This window comes from Eptesicus fuscus, chromosome 16 (assembly GCF_027574615.1).
Source record: "Eptesicus fuscus isolate TK198812 chromosome 16, DD_ASM_mEF_20220401, whole genome shotgun sequence".
Lineage (NCBI taxonomy): Eukaryota > Metazoa > Chordata > Mammalia > Chiroptera > Vespertilionidae > Eptesicus > Eptesicus fuscus.
Window position 1 is genome coordinate 46,309,708 of NC_072488.1, and position 15,253 is coordinate 46,324,960.

General features: G+C 43.3%; 1 protein-coding gene and 1 non-coding gene across 2 annotated transcripts; both read left to right on the forward strand.

Moving 5' to 3' along the window:
* Positions 1-1,290: 1,290 nt before the first annotated feature.
* On the forward strand, positions 1,291-1,499 carry LOC129151977 (small nucleolar RNA U3). Its single transcript, XR_008558684.1, has one exon. It is a non-coding gene; the product is annotated as a small nucleolar RNA U3 (small nucleolar RNA).
* Positions 1,500-4,824: 3,325 nt separating this feature from the next.
* MRPL19 (mitochondrial ribosomal protein L19) lies at positions 4,825-13,484 on the forward strand. Its single transcript, XM_008147391.3, has 6 exons — positions 4,825-4,944; positions 5,134-5,251; positions 8,594-8,712; positions 8,925-9,059; positions 12,787-12,968; positions 13,105-13,484. Exons 1-6 carry the CDS (start codon positions 4,842-4,844, stop codon positions 13,324-13,326), a joined length of 879 nt encoding a protein of 292 aa, XP_008145613.2. The 5' UTR covers positions 4,825-4,841; the 3' UTR covers positions 13,327-13,484.
* Positions 13,485-15,253: the final 1,769 nt, after the last annotated feature.

Here is a 15,253-nt window from a genome sequence, read left to right on the forward strand (position 1 = left end):
GAGCCCACAGCCCAGTCATGTGCCCTGACTGGAAATTGAACCATGACCTCCTGGTTCATAGGTCGACTCTCAACCACTGAGCAATACTGGCTGAGCCTGGTAGTTTTGTTCTGTTTTGTTTTGTTTTAAGTCTTAGACAGAATAAATGAAACAGATGAATGATAGGTTGGATGCACTGAGTCCCAGTACACATAGGACTGGGATAAGCGTGCAGATGTTACAGGTATGTATCTGAAGCTGGGCGCAGGTGTCTGGGAAGAAGTAGATCAAGAAGCCATCAGCAAAGAGATGCTTATTGAAACAACACATAAGCTGGGATCTCTGCTGAGTAGAATGTGTTGCCTGAGGAGATAAGGCTTCCACGGGAGCCCTAGGACCGTGGTCGGCAAACTGCGGCTCGAGAGCCACATGCGGCTCTTTGGCCCCTTGAGTGTGGCTCTTCCACAAAATACCACGGCCTGGGCGAGTCTATTTTGAAGAATTGGCGTTAGAAGAAGTTAAGTTTAAAAAATTTGGCTTTCAAAAGAAATTTCAATCGTTGTACTGTTGATATTTGGCTCTGTTGACTAATGAGAGTTTGCCGACCACTGCCCTAGGAGATTCTCTAGAAGATACTGAAGCAGCAAGTGTGACTGGAGTGTGATCCTTGATGTCTGTTCTTTCTTTCCTTGCAGTCAACCTCCAGTGACCTCTTGTTGCTTATAGTTTTCAACTAGTACGTTGTTTCTTTCCACATCTGTAATTCTTTTTCCAGACCTCATTCAGGAAACAAGGGAGCCATGTGGCCATCTCCTGATGAATAAGCACAGATGTTCCAGGTTTTCCCCCCATTAATTAGTATGACTGTGCAGCATTAAGAAAACAAGACCTGTCTGTGTTTCAGGGAGAAATTTCAGCCCTGAAATTCATGTGAAAAGTATAGTTTTATCTAGATTCCACTCTGTTTCTGTTCGGAGTCCCAACACCGTCAGCCCTGCCACCAATTCCCTAGGAAGAGTGGAAATTTAATCCCAGTATATTGTGGCTCATCTCTGCCCACCTCACAGCTCTCGGCCTCCTCTGTGCCACTGAGAATTAACCATCAATTTCCCACAGACATATCACTGCCTGCTCACTGGTATCGAGTGTCCTAAGATCTCTCTGGAGTCCAAAGTGCTTTGTTAAATTTGCATAGCGTAATGATAATTATATTTTTCCACTGGGGGTGGGGGTGGAGGATGGGAGAACTCTCCCCATCAACAAAACATAAATAGGCTTCCCAGTCCCAACAGAGGCAAATGGCAGGTGCTTAAGACTACACTTTCAGGGACCACTGTTCATAGTGTGTAACTAGAGAAGGGTCTGAAAGGAGCAGAGCATGGGGCATTAGAAACCCCGAGGAAGAGCTGTGGCGCTCTCTCTGTGTGCTGTTGGCCAGTAGTGCCACCTGGTGGACCTCTGCCTTTCTGTTGAAAATTGTTCTTTTCTTCCTTAAAGGCAGAGGACACAGATTGAGGGATTCTTTCTGATGTAATTGCTTGCATTTTGTTCTTCCTTCTCAAGGTTGTTTCATTTCCGGTCAAGGGAAGGGGTAACATCTGGTTATATTGCTTTATTTCAATTTCTTATTTGGTATATTTTGTAATAAAACTCTCACAAAGGTAAATTAAAGGTTTAACTCCTCATTGATACTCTTTACCAAAAATTTCCTTTATCAGGGAAAGCAGGTTTGTTTTTGTTTTTTAGATTTTTGTTAAATCCTCACCCAAGGATATGTGTGTGTGTTTTTTTTGTTTGTTTTTTTTTTTTTTTAGTTGATTTTATTTTTTTTAGAGAGAGAAACATTGACTAGTTGCCTCCCGTACACTCCCTGAATGGGAATCGAACCAGCACCCTTTTGGTGTATGGGATGATGCTCCAATCAACCAAGCCACTGGACCAGGGCCATTCTGCTTATTTTTGTATAACAGTATGTAATACTGTTGGGTGTGTGTGTGTGTGTGTGTGTGTAATACTGTTTTATTTTTGAATCAATATCTTCTCACTGAATGTCCACATCAGTATGTAATTACTGTTTTTATCTCCTCCCAGTACCTTGAATTCTGTCCTCAAAACATGGCTTTCTTCTCAGGCTGTTGTAAGAGTTCGTGTATCTGCAGGATGGCAAAGTGGAGTGTGGAGGAGGCTGCAGAGGTTGGTTGCTTTTTGAGAACTTGATTTTCATCCCATGGTCAACAGAAAACTATGGAGAGCTTTAAACTGGGAAAAGACAAGGGCTCGGGATTGATTTTTTACAGAGAGGAAGAGGGATAGAGAGTTAGAAACATCGATCAGCTGCCTCTTGCCACACCCCCTACTGGGGATGTGCGCAACCAAGGTACATGCCCTTGGGAATCGAACCTGGGACCCTTGAGTCCACAGGCTGACACTAACTGAGCCAAACCGGTTTCGGTCGGGGGCGGGGGGTGGTGGTGGTGGTGGGTGGGGGGAGGTGCGGGGGGGGGGGGGTTCTTGATTAAAAATTTGGTCTATATTGTAATCGTTTTTGGTTTTTTAATAAAAGGAAATTCACTTCTTAGATCATCGTTGAATTTGCATCCTCTTTTCTTACTCATTATGTTAAAAATCTAAAAAAAATAATTTAAAATTATATTATAAATTATTATATACATATTGCTTAAAAACACAGTAAGTAGGTACATAATTACATGAACATATTTTATTGTTAGTTTATAAGTTAAATTAATTTGATTGTTATAAAGTAACTATATTTTAAAAATTATTTTAATCCTATATTTCTTTCTAAATAATAACAATACTAACTTGTATTATTTTTCCTCTGAATTTGCCATAACGTAAGTCATAAGTGTCAGTTTCAAGGCCGGCACTAGACTTTTTGCCGTCACTATAAAATATAAATAATATGAGTACTGTCTGCTAAATTCAAGAAAATTTATGAAATAAATAAATTACTTACCTAAATTCTCTGAATAGCTGATTTGTAATTACATCACTTGTTTAACTAGCTTACTTGCACGCAGTACGATGTGTATCGTCTGAGAGACAGTTACAAAATGTTTTCGTCAATCCCAAAATATGCCATTGTTCATTAAGTCCAAACAATGTGGTCGAATTCTAACAACTGATCAACAATGCGAACTTTGATAAGCAGTTCTCGATAATCAGTTCTCAACAATTATTTGTTCTTATTAAAGTTTTAACATTATAAAATTAACAAAAATAATATAACACTCATATCCTGGCTAAATAGCCACATGGCCGCCGAAAACCGTCTATTCCCTTCCCGTTCTCCCGCTGTTCCCTAGCTTGTTGTGCATTCTTTCCAAAAATCGGACTTTTTTAAAACGCCGCGGGACGCGGGACAAATTGTTAAAAATCGGGACTGTCCCGCCAAAAGCGGGACGTCTGGTCACCTTATTCTATACTGTCCTTTTAGCGTTTTATGTGAAGGACTGGCAGGAAATGGAGGGAAGTGGAGGCAGGAAAAGCAAGGAGAAGGCAGTTGCAGTGGTTAGCAGTGATCCTGAGGAGAAATGATGGTGACCTAGATTAAAGTTGTAGATGGGAGAATAAGAAAATATAAGGATTCTCAAGATACTTGATGGTACCAGATATAGTTTTTAGGAACTTTACCTAGGGAGAGACAGGAAGGAATCAAGGATGGAACTGAGATTTTTGGCTTTAAGCAACAGATTGGTGCCCTGTCTGGTGTGGTTCAGTTGGTTGGAGCATCGTCCCATACACCAAAAGGTAGTGGGTTTGATTCCCAGTCAGGACACATACCTAGGTTGCGAGTTTGATACCCAGTCAGTGTGCATACAGGAGGCAACTGGTCAATGTCTCTCACATGTATGTTTCTTTCTCTCTCTCTCATCAATAAAAAATTTTTTTTTTAAAGTAACAGATTGGATGTTGAAGCTACTCCTTGAGATAGCCAATGCAGAGAAGGTTTGGAGGTGAACATGATGTATTCAGTATGGGCACATTGAGTTTCAGGTGCTTTGGAAAATCCATTCAATTGGAAGGACCAATAAGTAATAAGTGTCACTCTGAGTGTAAAACCCTTCCAGGGGCTCATTGTTGCCAAGTGTACAAATTCCAAATTTCTTAACAAGACTTACAATTAATTTACCTTTTTTTTGGTTTCATATCTGCCACAGGGGTAATGCTCTCTGTCGTCTCAAGGACTTTGTGCCACCTGCCCTGTCAGGACCTATTTTATTCTCCTTGCATTCCACAGAGAGTGACAGCCAGGTAAGGTAACAGGATAACATGGTGAGCAAAAGACCACCTCATCCATGCCCTTGCGGAGCTTACAGCAGAATGGTATAGGCAATGATCCAATAATTACACAGATAAATAAAAATTAAATCAAACATTAAAATTGCAAATGATATAAGAGCTGCTAACAGAAGGTACCTAGTAAGGATGAGAGCTTTGTGGTTTTGACGTAGTGAAGACTTGCCTAAGAAAGAAAAGATTGGGTTGAGGGGCTTAATCACAAGGAACAACAACAGCCTGTAATTATTGGAATCGAGATTTTAGAGGGAGAAAAGCTTTCTAGGCTGCAAGAATATCCCAGTGTAAGGGCATAACCTGGACATAATAGGAAACTAGAGAAATATGCACTTTCCCTAAAAAGCCCAGGCTGGATGAACAGGTAGGTAAGGAAAAAAACCCCACACACACCAAATAAAAAAAAAAAACAACCCGAAACCCAAACCAAAAAAAAAAAAAAAAAAAAAGCGTATTTTGTCCCTTAGCAGCTGCCATAGGGCCGTAGAAGGCCGCGATCTCGCACTGGTTGCTGGGAGTTGTAGTCTCTACCTGTGCCAGCAGGCATGGCGGCCTCCATGGCGTGGGGCTGTGGAGTAGCAATGGGTCTATCCCGGAGCGTTGGAGCCGCCAGGGCGCTGCGCCCTGCGCCGACCTCCGTCGCCTGCTGTAAGTGGAGTGAGGATTGAGAGCCGGGGCGCACAAGGAGTGCAGGGCCAGGCGGGGTTAGGCGAGACGTGAGGTCTGGGGCGACCTTGGCGGAGGGCCCTGGTAGGAACGGGAGCTGGGGGTGATTACAGGGTCCCGGGAGCTCAGGACGGGCCGGAGCCGTCGTGACCCCTGTGTGTGTTCCCGCAGGCGCCCGCGCGGGGCCGGGCCGGCCGCAGAGCACTGGACCTTCGCAGCCGGGCGCGTTCAAGCCGCCCCCCAAACCAGTGATCGTGGACAAGCGCCGCCCCCCGCGCCAGGAAACCCGGTGAGGCCCGGACCTGGGCGCGATTCCCTCTGTGGGGTCTGCGTTCGCGCACCTGTGTTCGCCTTAGAGCTCGGCTCTCACGCGGGGCTGGAACGCCCAGGGCACGAGCTCGCGTGTCGACCCAGCTCAGGCTTGTCTTGTCTCCCTCGCTTCTTCCAAGCCAGGGCTGACTTGCTCTGCAGTCTTAAATCAGAACTTCAACTAGGGATCCCCCAGGTTTGAAGCGCTTTCCACCGGCCTTTGGCATTTTCCTCTGAAGCTTGTCCTGTTTTACCCGTTCACGGTCAGGAGCCGCTCGTTCCTCGCCTGGGTAGAAGAGGGTTCGCCAGGACTCACAGTGTTTTAGCTTCTCCACTCACTGGGATTTAGTTTCCTGGCAAATGGGTACAGTGGTAAAAATGTCTGCCTGTATGGGTTTGAAATTTGCTCTTTAAAACAGTGTGTTTAAAAACCTGGTTTACTTAAAAGAATGGTGGTAGCTTTAGAGGTACCTGTGAATTTCGATGACTTAGGATTTGCAGAAAATGTTTCTGTAGACCTAATTAAAAAGCCAGTTTTGGGGTAGGCTTTCTGAAGGGGCTCTAGGTTGCTGTTTTATTATCTCTGCGTGCGTGTTTGACATTTCAAATACTCCGTGGTTCTGAGTTGAAATAAAGTTGAACTTATGGAATCTAGAAATTAAGAAAAGACTTCCTTAAACAACTTTAAAAAAATGTTTTTATTGACTTCAGAGAGGGAAAGATGGAAACATCAGTGATGAGAGAGAATCATTGATTGGCTGTCTCCTGCAAGCCCCACACTGGGGATCAAGCCCACAAACAGGGCATGTGTCTTGACCTCCTGGTTCACAGGTTGGTGCTCAACCAATGAGCTACACAGGCTGGGCCAACTTTTTTTTTTTTTTTTTAGGTGGAAAAGGAATATTTCCCCTAAATCGCAGCACTTAATGTAATTCAGTTAAATGAAAAGAAAACTGAATAACTACCTTGGAAAAATACTTAACACAATTTAGTATGTTTGAGGTTGTGTATACTGTTATTTTAAAAATTATTTTAAACATATTTTTATTGATTCCAGAGAGAAAGGGAGAGATAGAAACATCAGTGATGAGAGAGAATCATTGATCGGCTGCCTCCTTCATGCCCCCTACTGGGGATCAAGCCTGCAACCCAGGCATGTGCCCTTGAGGAATCCCGGGACCCTTCAGTCCACAGGCTGATGCTCTATCCACTGAGCAAAACTGGCTAGGGCTGGGTTGTGTATACTTTTAGACCCACAAGAGTATAAAACTTAAGAGAGTAATAAGTACAATAAGTGTACAATAATGCACACAAAAGTATTTTTTTTAAATTTCTTTATTGATTAAGGTGTCACATATTTGTCCTCATCCCCCCATTCCCATCCCACACCCCTCCCCACGGATGCCCCCACCCCCCTGTTGTCGTTAACCATTGGTTAGGCTCGTATGCATGCAAAACTATTGTTTGTAACAAACAAAAATTAAGACGCAGCCTAGATACCCATCAGTAGTGGACTATTACACAGCAGTGAAAAATGAATGAGCTAGAGCTAACATGAATGAACTCATAGAATGTGTGAAAAAAAGCAACCTGCAAAAGAACTGAGAGTACAATAACTTTTTTATATTCCCAGACATACATGCATATGCAAAGTATAAAAAATGTACAGAAGGAATTTCTCCACTTTCACAGAGCCATCAAACCTAGCTTTCTCAGTAGCTGTACAAGCTGACATGATGTGCCTAGTGATGTGGCAAAATAAGATCACATCATCACCTCTGTAATATTTTTACCAAAAATATTTAACCTTGGTCTAGTCATGTGGCAATAGGAAACAAATCCAGATCCCAGGGACGGTCTATAAGACAATAGGCTTTGGCTCTTCTGAAAAGTCAGTGTTGTAAAAACCCGAAGACGGGGAATAGTTCTGGTTTAAGAGACGGAAGAGACTAACAACCAGATACAATGTGTGCAGCTTGATTGTAGCTTAGATTGGGCAGCAAACAGCTATAAGAGACCTTTTCCAGGACAATTAGGTACATTTAAATATGACCTATATGTTATATTCGATTATTGAATTAATGCTGAAATTCTTAGGTGTCCTAAAGGAATTGTGATAAATGTAGGAGAATGTCCTTATTGTTAGCAGACACCTTCTAAAGTATTGAGGGATGAATGCCTCGCTGCTTGTCATTTTCAAATGGTTCAAGAACAGAATTACACCTATATAAAGCAAGTACAGCACAGTGTTGGCAGTAGGTGAAACTAGGTGAAGTATATTTGGATATCCATTATATTATTGTTTCAACTTTCGGTAGATTGGAAAATGTTCAAAGTAGGAAATTGAGAAAAGGGAAGAAATTCATTGGGATAATCACCAAATTTAGTTAAATTACATTATAGTAATTTAGGGGTAGGGAGGAATGCACAAGGACTTCAGCCATATTGTTTATTTAATTCTTGAGATGGGTGATAGAGATATGAATTTGCATTATAATACCATTTATAGCTTTCTATAGGTTAAATATCTTATAATGAGTTTGAAATCAGTTAAAGAGACTAGGGAGATTATTTTAATTTTATTATTATTATTTTTTTAAATTTTATTGATTTTTTACAGAGAGGAAGGGAGAGGAATAGAGAGCTAGAAACATCGATGAGAGAGAAACATTGATCAGCTGCCTCCTGCACACGCCCCACTGGGGATGTGCCCGCAACCAAGGTACGTGCCCTTGACCGGAATCGAACCTGGGACCTCTCAGTCCGCAGGCCGACGCTCTATCCACTGAGCCAAACCGGTTTCGGCTAGGGAAATTATTTTAAAGTCAGTTTGCCATTGATGATTTCTATGTTTATATCCTTTCCGACATTATTATAACACATACAACTCAGCATGAGGCCGTGGTTATGGTCACAGGCTTTGGAGTCTGACAAGACATTTAAATCTTGACTTGATAAGTTTATAGATAATATAATATAGATAATATAGATAATATAATTAGAAGGTTATTCAACTTCTCCAAGCTTCATTTTCTTCATCTGTGAAAAGGAGATAAGGACACCAACCCCGCCTGGTGGTTGTAAGGTTTAATTTATGCTGTAGATGTTTAATAAAACTTTCAACACAATGCCAGGTGAGTACTCAGGATTATTAGCTATTTTCATAAGCACTGACAATTTTGTAAGTAAGATGGATTTTTCTTATTTAGAAAAGGAAGAATAAAACACTTCAAAATCATAATCTTTTTTTCTTTTAAGAAAGCAGCAGATTCTTTTTTAATGGTCTTTAAAGTTCGCTTTTATTTTATTTTTCCCCCTACAGGTTCTTGAGTCCTGAATTCATTCCTCCAAGACAAAGAACAAATCCTCTGAAATTTCACATAGAAAGACAAGATATGTTAGAAAGGAGGAAGGTGCTCCACATCCCAGAGTTCTATGTTGGTCAGTAAGAGCTGGATGCTTTCCTCATTAGTGGCCGGAGGGTCAGTTTTCTTGGCATAGAGAAGATTGTTTTTCATGTGTCTGGGTTTGCCCAATGAGGTACTGATTTCTAACAGTATACTAAAATCTTCAGGAAGTTCTGAAGTTACTAGAAATCCTGTTGCTTATTTCTGCATCTTACATGAAAGTTCACTTCACTTGTGAATCCCTAGGAAGCATTCTTCGTGTTACTACGGCCGATCCGTATGCCAGTGGAAAAACCAGCCAGTTTCTGGGGATTTGCATCCAGAGATCAGGAAAAGGACTTGGAGCGACGTTTATCCTTAGGAATACTATTGAAGGACAAGGTAGGCTCCTTTCCATTCTTTTGATTTTCTGGAAAATGTTACCTCAGGATTCCTTTTTGTTTTCTGCATCCTGGGATAAGAAATCTGTAACTTGAAATTGCTAGGGAGCTCCGAGGGATGACAAGGACCCTGTGGCCTAAGAATGGTCTGAAGATTGAGGTTGCTGATTAAATCCAGTTGGTGCTTTGCTCTCTCTGGAAGGTTTCTTGTATCACAGGGACAACAACTGTTAGAAGTAGACTTTCCAAACTATGGCAGTATCACAGGAGGAGACAAGTGACTAAAGCAGTTATTTTTGGAGCAAATAACCCTTGAGAACACTATAAACATAATGACATCCTTATGAGTTACTTTCTCCTAAAGTAATGGTCCCAATCTGCTTTTATTACAACAGTCAGCACAAGAATACTATCTAATAAAAGAGAAACATCCAAATTGACTGTACCTCCGCTATGCCCACAATCCATGCCCGCCAGCCAATCAGGAGCGAGTATGCAAATTAACCCAACCAAGATGGAGGCGGCCACGGAGCTGGAGTGAGCAGGAGGCTTGGGTTGCCCCTGGCGATGGAGGAAGCCAAGCTTCCTGCCCGCTCTGGCTGGCCCTGGCCTCCGCTCAAGGCTACAAAGTTTCAATTATAGAAGATAAATAAATCCCAGATACCTGCTTCCAGCCGGCCCTGGCCTCCGCTCAAGGAGGCGCTGAAAAAAAAAAAAATCCAAAAGGAGGGGCTGGGAGCTTGGGTTGCTGGGGGCCGTGGCCAGCCTGCAAACAGCCATCAGCCTCTCACCTAGATTGGCCAGTCACCAGCGGGACCCCCACCTTGAAGGGGCTGTGGCCAGCCTGCAAACAGCCATCAGCCCCTCACCCAGATTGGCCAGGCATCCCAGTGGGGACCCCCACCCTGAAGGGGTTGTGGCCAGTCTGAAAACATCCCTCAGCCCCTCACCCAGGCTGGCCACACCCCCATGGGGTGAGGGTCCCCGCTGGGGGACTTAGCCAGCCTGTAAACAGCCATCAGCCCCTCACCCAGGCTGGCCAAGCACCCCAGCGGGGACCCCCACCCTGAAGGGGCTGTGGCCAGCCTGAAAACGGCCCTCAGCCCCTCACCCAGGCTGGCCAGGCACCCCAGTGGGACCCCCACCCTGACCCGTACACCCTTTAGGGCAAACCAGCTGGCCCCCACCTGTGCACCAGGCTTCCATCTATACTAATAAGAGGGTAATATGCTAATTAGACTGGGAGACCTTCCAGGAGACCTTCCGGACGTTCTTCTGGACAAAGCCATGGTGGCGGGGCCGAGGTAGAGGTGGTTAGAGGCCAAGAGGGGAGGGCAGTTGTGGGTGATCAGACCAGGATGGGACGGCAGTTGTGGGTGATCAGGCTGGTGGGGGGCGGGGCCGTTGGGAGTAAGCAGACCAGAAGGGGGGCCAGTTGGGGGTGAGCAGGCCATCAGTGGGGGTCAGTTGGAGGTGATCAGGACAGTGGGGGGAGCAGTTTGGAGTGAGCAGGCCAGCAGGGGAGCAGTTGGGGGCGAGCAGGCCAGTGGGGAGGTAAGGTGGGGGCGAGCAGGCCAGCAGGGAAGGCAGTTGGGGGCGAGCACACTGGCATGGGGGACAGTTGGAGGTGATCAGGCTGGCGGGGGGAGGGGGTGGCATTTGGGGGCGAGCATGCCTGTGGTGGGGGGCAGTTGAGGGCGAGCAGGCCAGCAGGCAGAGTGGTTAGGGGCAATCAGGCAGGCAGGCAGGCAGGTGAGCGGTTAGGAGCCAGCAGTCTCAGATTGCGAGAGGGATGTCTGACTGCTGGTTTAGGCCCGATCCCTGTAAACCGGCAGTAGGACATCCTTCGAGGGACCCGATTGGAGAGGGTGCAGGCTGGGTTGACGGACACTACCCCTCCCCCCCTGCACGAATTTCGTGCACCGGGCCACTAGTAGTTTTATAAGAACCAGAGGACTTTTTAAAAAAGGCAATATTACATTTGCTATGCTTAATAAGGCAGAGGGACAAGTGGTGATATTTTAGAAAAATTATGAATCAAAATGGCAGAACAGTAAAGTTTTCATACTGAATGTTCTCCAGCAGCCAAGTATTGTATTCCAAAGAAATTGAACAAGGAGAGCAGTTGCTGTCTTTTATCCTCTAACGACCTGGGGTGCTGTGCATGTAAGAACTCAGCTGGAATTGATTGATTACAGAAACTGGTGCCGCCATTCAGGTCCTGTGCTTGGAGAAACCGTGTCATAGAAAGACATGAGCACAGGTGTGAGTCGGACAGAACTAGGTTTTTCTGTTTTAAAACTGAGATAACAGTTTCTACTTCTCAGGGTTGTAGTCAGTTGATTGTGATGTTGTACATGAAGTTCTGGACACCATCCTCAAAAGTGTTAGCTCCTTCTCGTCATTCTTTACAGTACATTGTGACTGTCAGCCACCTAGACCTTCCCCAGCGATCCTCCCTTTTTTTGGTGGTTCTTTCTAGTCCAGTGGCTTTACTTAAATCCATTTACTTAAACCAAAAATTTAATAGCTGTTTTTAATTCTCTTTCATACACCCAATCAGCAGGTTTTTATGGTTCAGTTTCCCAAAAAGTGTATCCCAATTTTGTCTACTTTTCCATCTCCCTTGCTACCACTCTCATCCTTGCCACTACTTTCTCCTGCTTGCAACTGTGTAGTGTTGCTGGTTTAATTCCTGCCTCACCAAGTTACTGTGTTCCAGACAAATGGGCCTTTCTGGTTTTTCAAACATGGCAAATTTGTTAAGACCCGGGGCCTTTGCCTTTCCCATTCTTTCTGCCTGGAGCCTTCTTGGCCCTTCCTTGTATCAGTTTAAATGCCATCCTTCAGAGAGGCTTTCCCGGGCTGTACTATTTGAAGTTGTACTATTTGACTCCCCAGTCAGTGTCATCACCTGTGTTGTTTTCACTATATGAAATTACCTGGTTGGTTTATTGTTTGTCATCCACTAAAATGTAAGCTTTATGAGAAGAGAAGCATCTTACTATTTGGGTTTTGCTGTAGGCACAGCTCCCAAATCAGTGCCTGAACCAGAATAGTTGTAAATATTGGAGTAAATCCTGGTATTAAACACTAGATGTTAATGTAGATCATATATTTTACTGTTTATATTTATTTTGGGATTATTCAGGAGAGCTCAGAATAACCATTTGATGATACAGAGGCTGTATATGAAGCTGTCACTTGTAGCCTCTTGGAAACACTCAAGGCTGTTCTTAGCTTGCTTCCTGTGGGAGGCTCCAGAGTGTTAAAAACCTAGGCCATCCTCAAGAGGGCGTCTAAACCAGTTAGAGCTTAAAAATGTACTTTTTTTTTTCCATTATTAATCTTGTTGCTTTAAAGGTAGAAGATAGAACTTTATTTAAGTAATTGGGAAATAAATCACTTGATGGTGAAGCATTTACTCAAATTTTCTCCAACTAAGTTAATGCTATCAGAATTGGAGATGTTGACTCAATATATTTATAGAAGACATCCTTCTTTAGACTTTATCGTTCTAATTCATATTTTCTTGTTTTTTAATCTATATAGATTTTACTTTATTTCTATTTCTTTCAACCATCTTCATTTTAAAGATTCAAATTTATGCCATATTTCCTACGTGCAAAACCCTGCACGAGTTCCTTTACGAAAAAGCTTTCACTTTAGTGGGAGGCTCGTGCAGGGATCTGGACTTAGGTCCTAAGAATGTTTTCTTCTCTCCTTAGGTGTTGAGATTTGCTTTGAACTTTACAACCCTAGAATCCAGGAGATCCAAGTGGTCAAATTAGAGAAGCGGCTGGATGACAGCTTGCTGTACTTACGAGATGCCCTTCCTGAGTACAGCACTTTTGATGTTGATATGAAGCCAGTACTACAAGATTCTGGCCAAGAAGTTCCTATTAATCAGGTAGGAGTTGTACATTTGGAACTGGAAGTTCAAGTGTAATATGAGCCATCTTAATGAAAACTTTTCAAAGAATTTTATGACTATCAGCCTAATTTATTCCTTTTTTTTTTTTTTTTTTAAATATCCTCCTCCTCAGCTGAAAGTAAAAATGAAGCCCAAGCCCTGGTCCAAACGCTGGGAGCGTCCACAGTTTAATATTAAAGGAATCAGATTTGAACTTTACTTAACTGAAGAGAAAATGAAAGAAGCTCAGAAGTGGAATCGGCCGTGGATTGAGTTTGATATGATGAGGGAATATGATACTTCAAAAATTGAAGCTGCAATATGGGATGAAATTGAAGCATCAAAAAAGTCGTGATCTAAACATGTATTTAGCTCCTTGCAGAAGATATACTGACTTTCAGAGTATGTTTTTAGAGACCAGTTTAATTTCATATATAAGGACATAATCATTAAATCAACTAAGTATTCATTCTGAGTACTGTTGTAAAAAAATAAAATAAAATTAGCACATCAGCTTCTTACTTTAAAAAGATAAATGTACATGCCAAGTGGTCTGGTGTCTATTCTGTTTCTGGAGGCAGAGCTACAATAGAGTCAAACTATTACAGAATCCCCTAATATAAGCCTGAAATCTGAACAAGGAAGTAGGTACACAGCCCTGACAATGGGATCTGCCCCATCAGGCAGGCATAGCCCACCCTACACCTCCAGTCAGCAGTAACAGGGCAACACACAGATGGAATCTGGTGTCTCCTTGTTTAGAGTCATCAGAGTCCCCCATTCCCACTCACCTAGTACTCAGCCCCTTCTTCCAGTGAAGTGAGATGGAGCCAGAGCAAAGGCCAGTGGCTGGGCAAGACAGAGTCACCTCGGGAGGCACCGGGGGCAGAGAACAGAGGGTGGGAGAGAAGGTATCTGACCCCAACTCCCTGGGTCTCTTAAGCCTCTGTCCTCCCCACTCACAAGTCCCCCTGAACCAGTGCCCACAGCCAGCCAGGAGACCACAGCTGTAGAGGCTCCGGCCTCACAGTCATTGCCAGGTCTCCATGCCTGTTATCCTTGGAGAAGACCTAAATCTGTTTCTAAAACCTAAATCGGTCCTTGTCTCTTCCCTGCTTAAAATGCTTCCAGAGCTTTCCATCCCCCTGTGGGGTGAAGTCTACTAAAAGCAGACTCTAGAGGTCTGAATGAGCTGGCAGCTAAGGAATTGGAATGAGAGGGTTAGACTCACCAACTGAGCTTAAGAGAAGGAAAATTTAGAGGAAGAACCATTGAATCAAGATCCTGGCTAAAAAAGTGGAACTTGAATCAAGGAAAATTTCCGAGAAGTGCTAGCCTAGGTGTGCCCAGTGGACACCTAAGGGCCTTCAGCCCTGAGCAGCTTCTCCTTTCCTTAGAAAATGCTTTAAAGCCAATGAGGTGATGGGGGACAAAAAGCTTTAGAACACTGGTGATGTCCTACAGAGCAAGAAACAAATTTTACTTTTCCTACCAGACTCTGTTGAGCTGTCACATAATTGAGGGAAATTCATTTTAGCGATGTAGATAAAAACCAGAACGTATCCAGCCGCTCCCTACTCGAAAGTATTCACTATGAATATGATGAACACGGGTGTGAACGCCAGGGATCTCAGGAGGAAGAGTGGCCACTGACATGGGGAAGAGGCACAGGTGAGTGGTGCTCCAAAGGTAGGTTCCATTTTCTTCTTTTTCTTTGGCTCTTGGCTTAGGCTCGACTGGATTTGTGGCGAGGGAAGAATCCCAGTTTACTTCCCCTTTATTGAAACTAGGCAACCATAGCATGTACTTGACAAATTGTTCCACTTGGATGAAACTGCACTTTGGAATTCAATCATAAGAAAAACCTTGGAAAAAGATACAGATGGTGAATCTAGTTTTCTACTTGTCATTATGAAGCATGGAGTTTAAGAATTAATTTGTCTTCAGATGATACTAAAGAGAGTATGAAGACAGTCAAGAGGAACTTTCTAGCTTTTTTGCTTATCTCAGTGCACATGAAAAATGACATTTTTAGAGCATTTCTACCAGTAAAAAATTTAAGGAAGTGAGAATCATGTTTTAAAATAGGAGCCTTGCATTTATTTTAAAAGATGAAAAATGTAAAAACATAGGACTTGCTTTTTAATGGCTACATAATAGTCTACCGTGTGTGTTGTGTGTCAGAACTTCCTTATTTATCTGTTGATGGACACTAGGTTGTTTCCATGTCTTGGGGGTTGTAAATAATGTTGCTATAATCCTTTGACATGAGGGTGCAGATA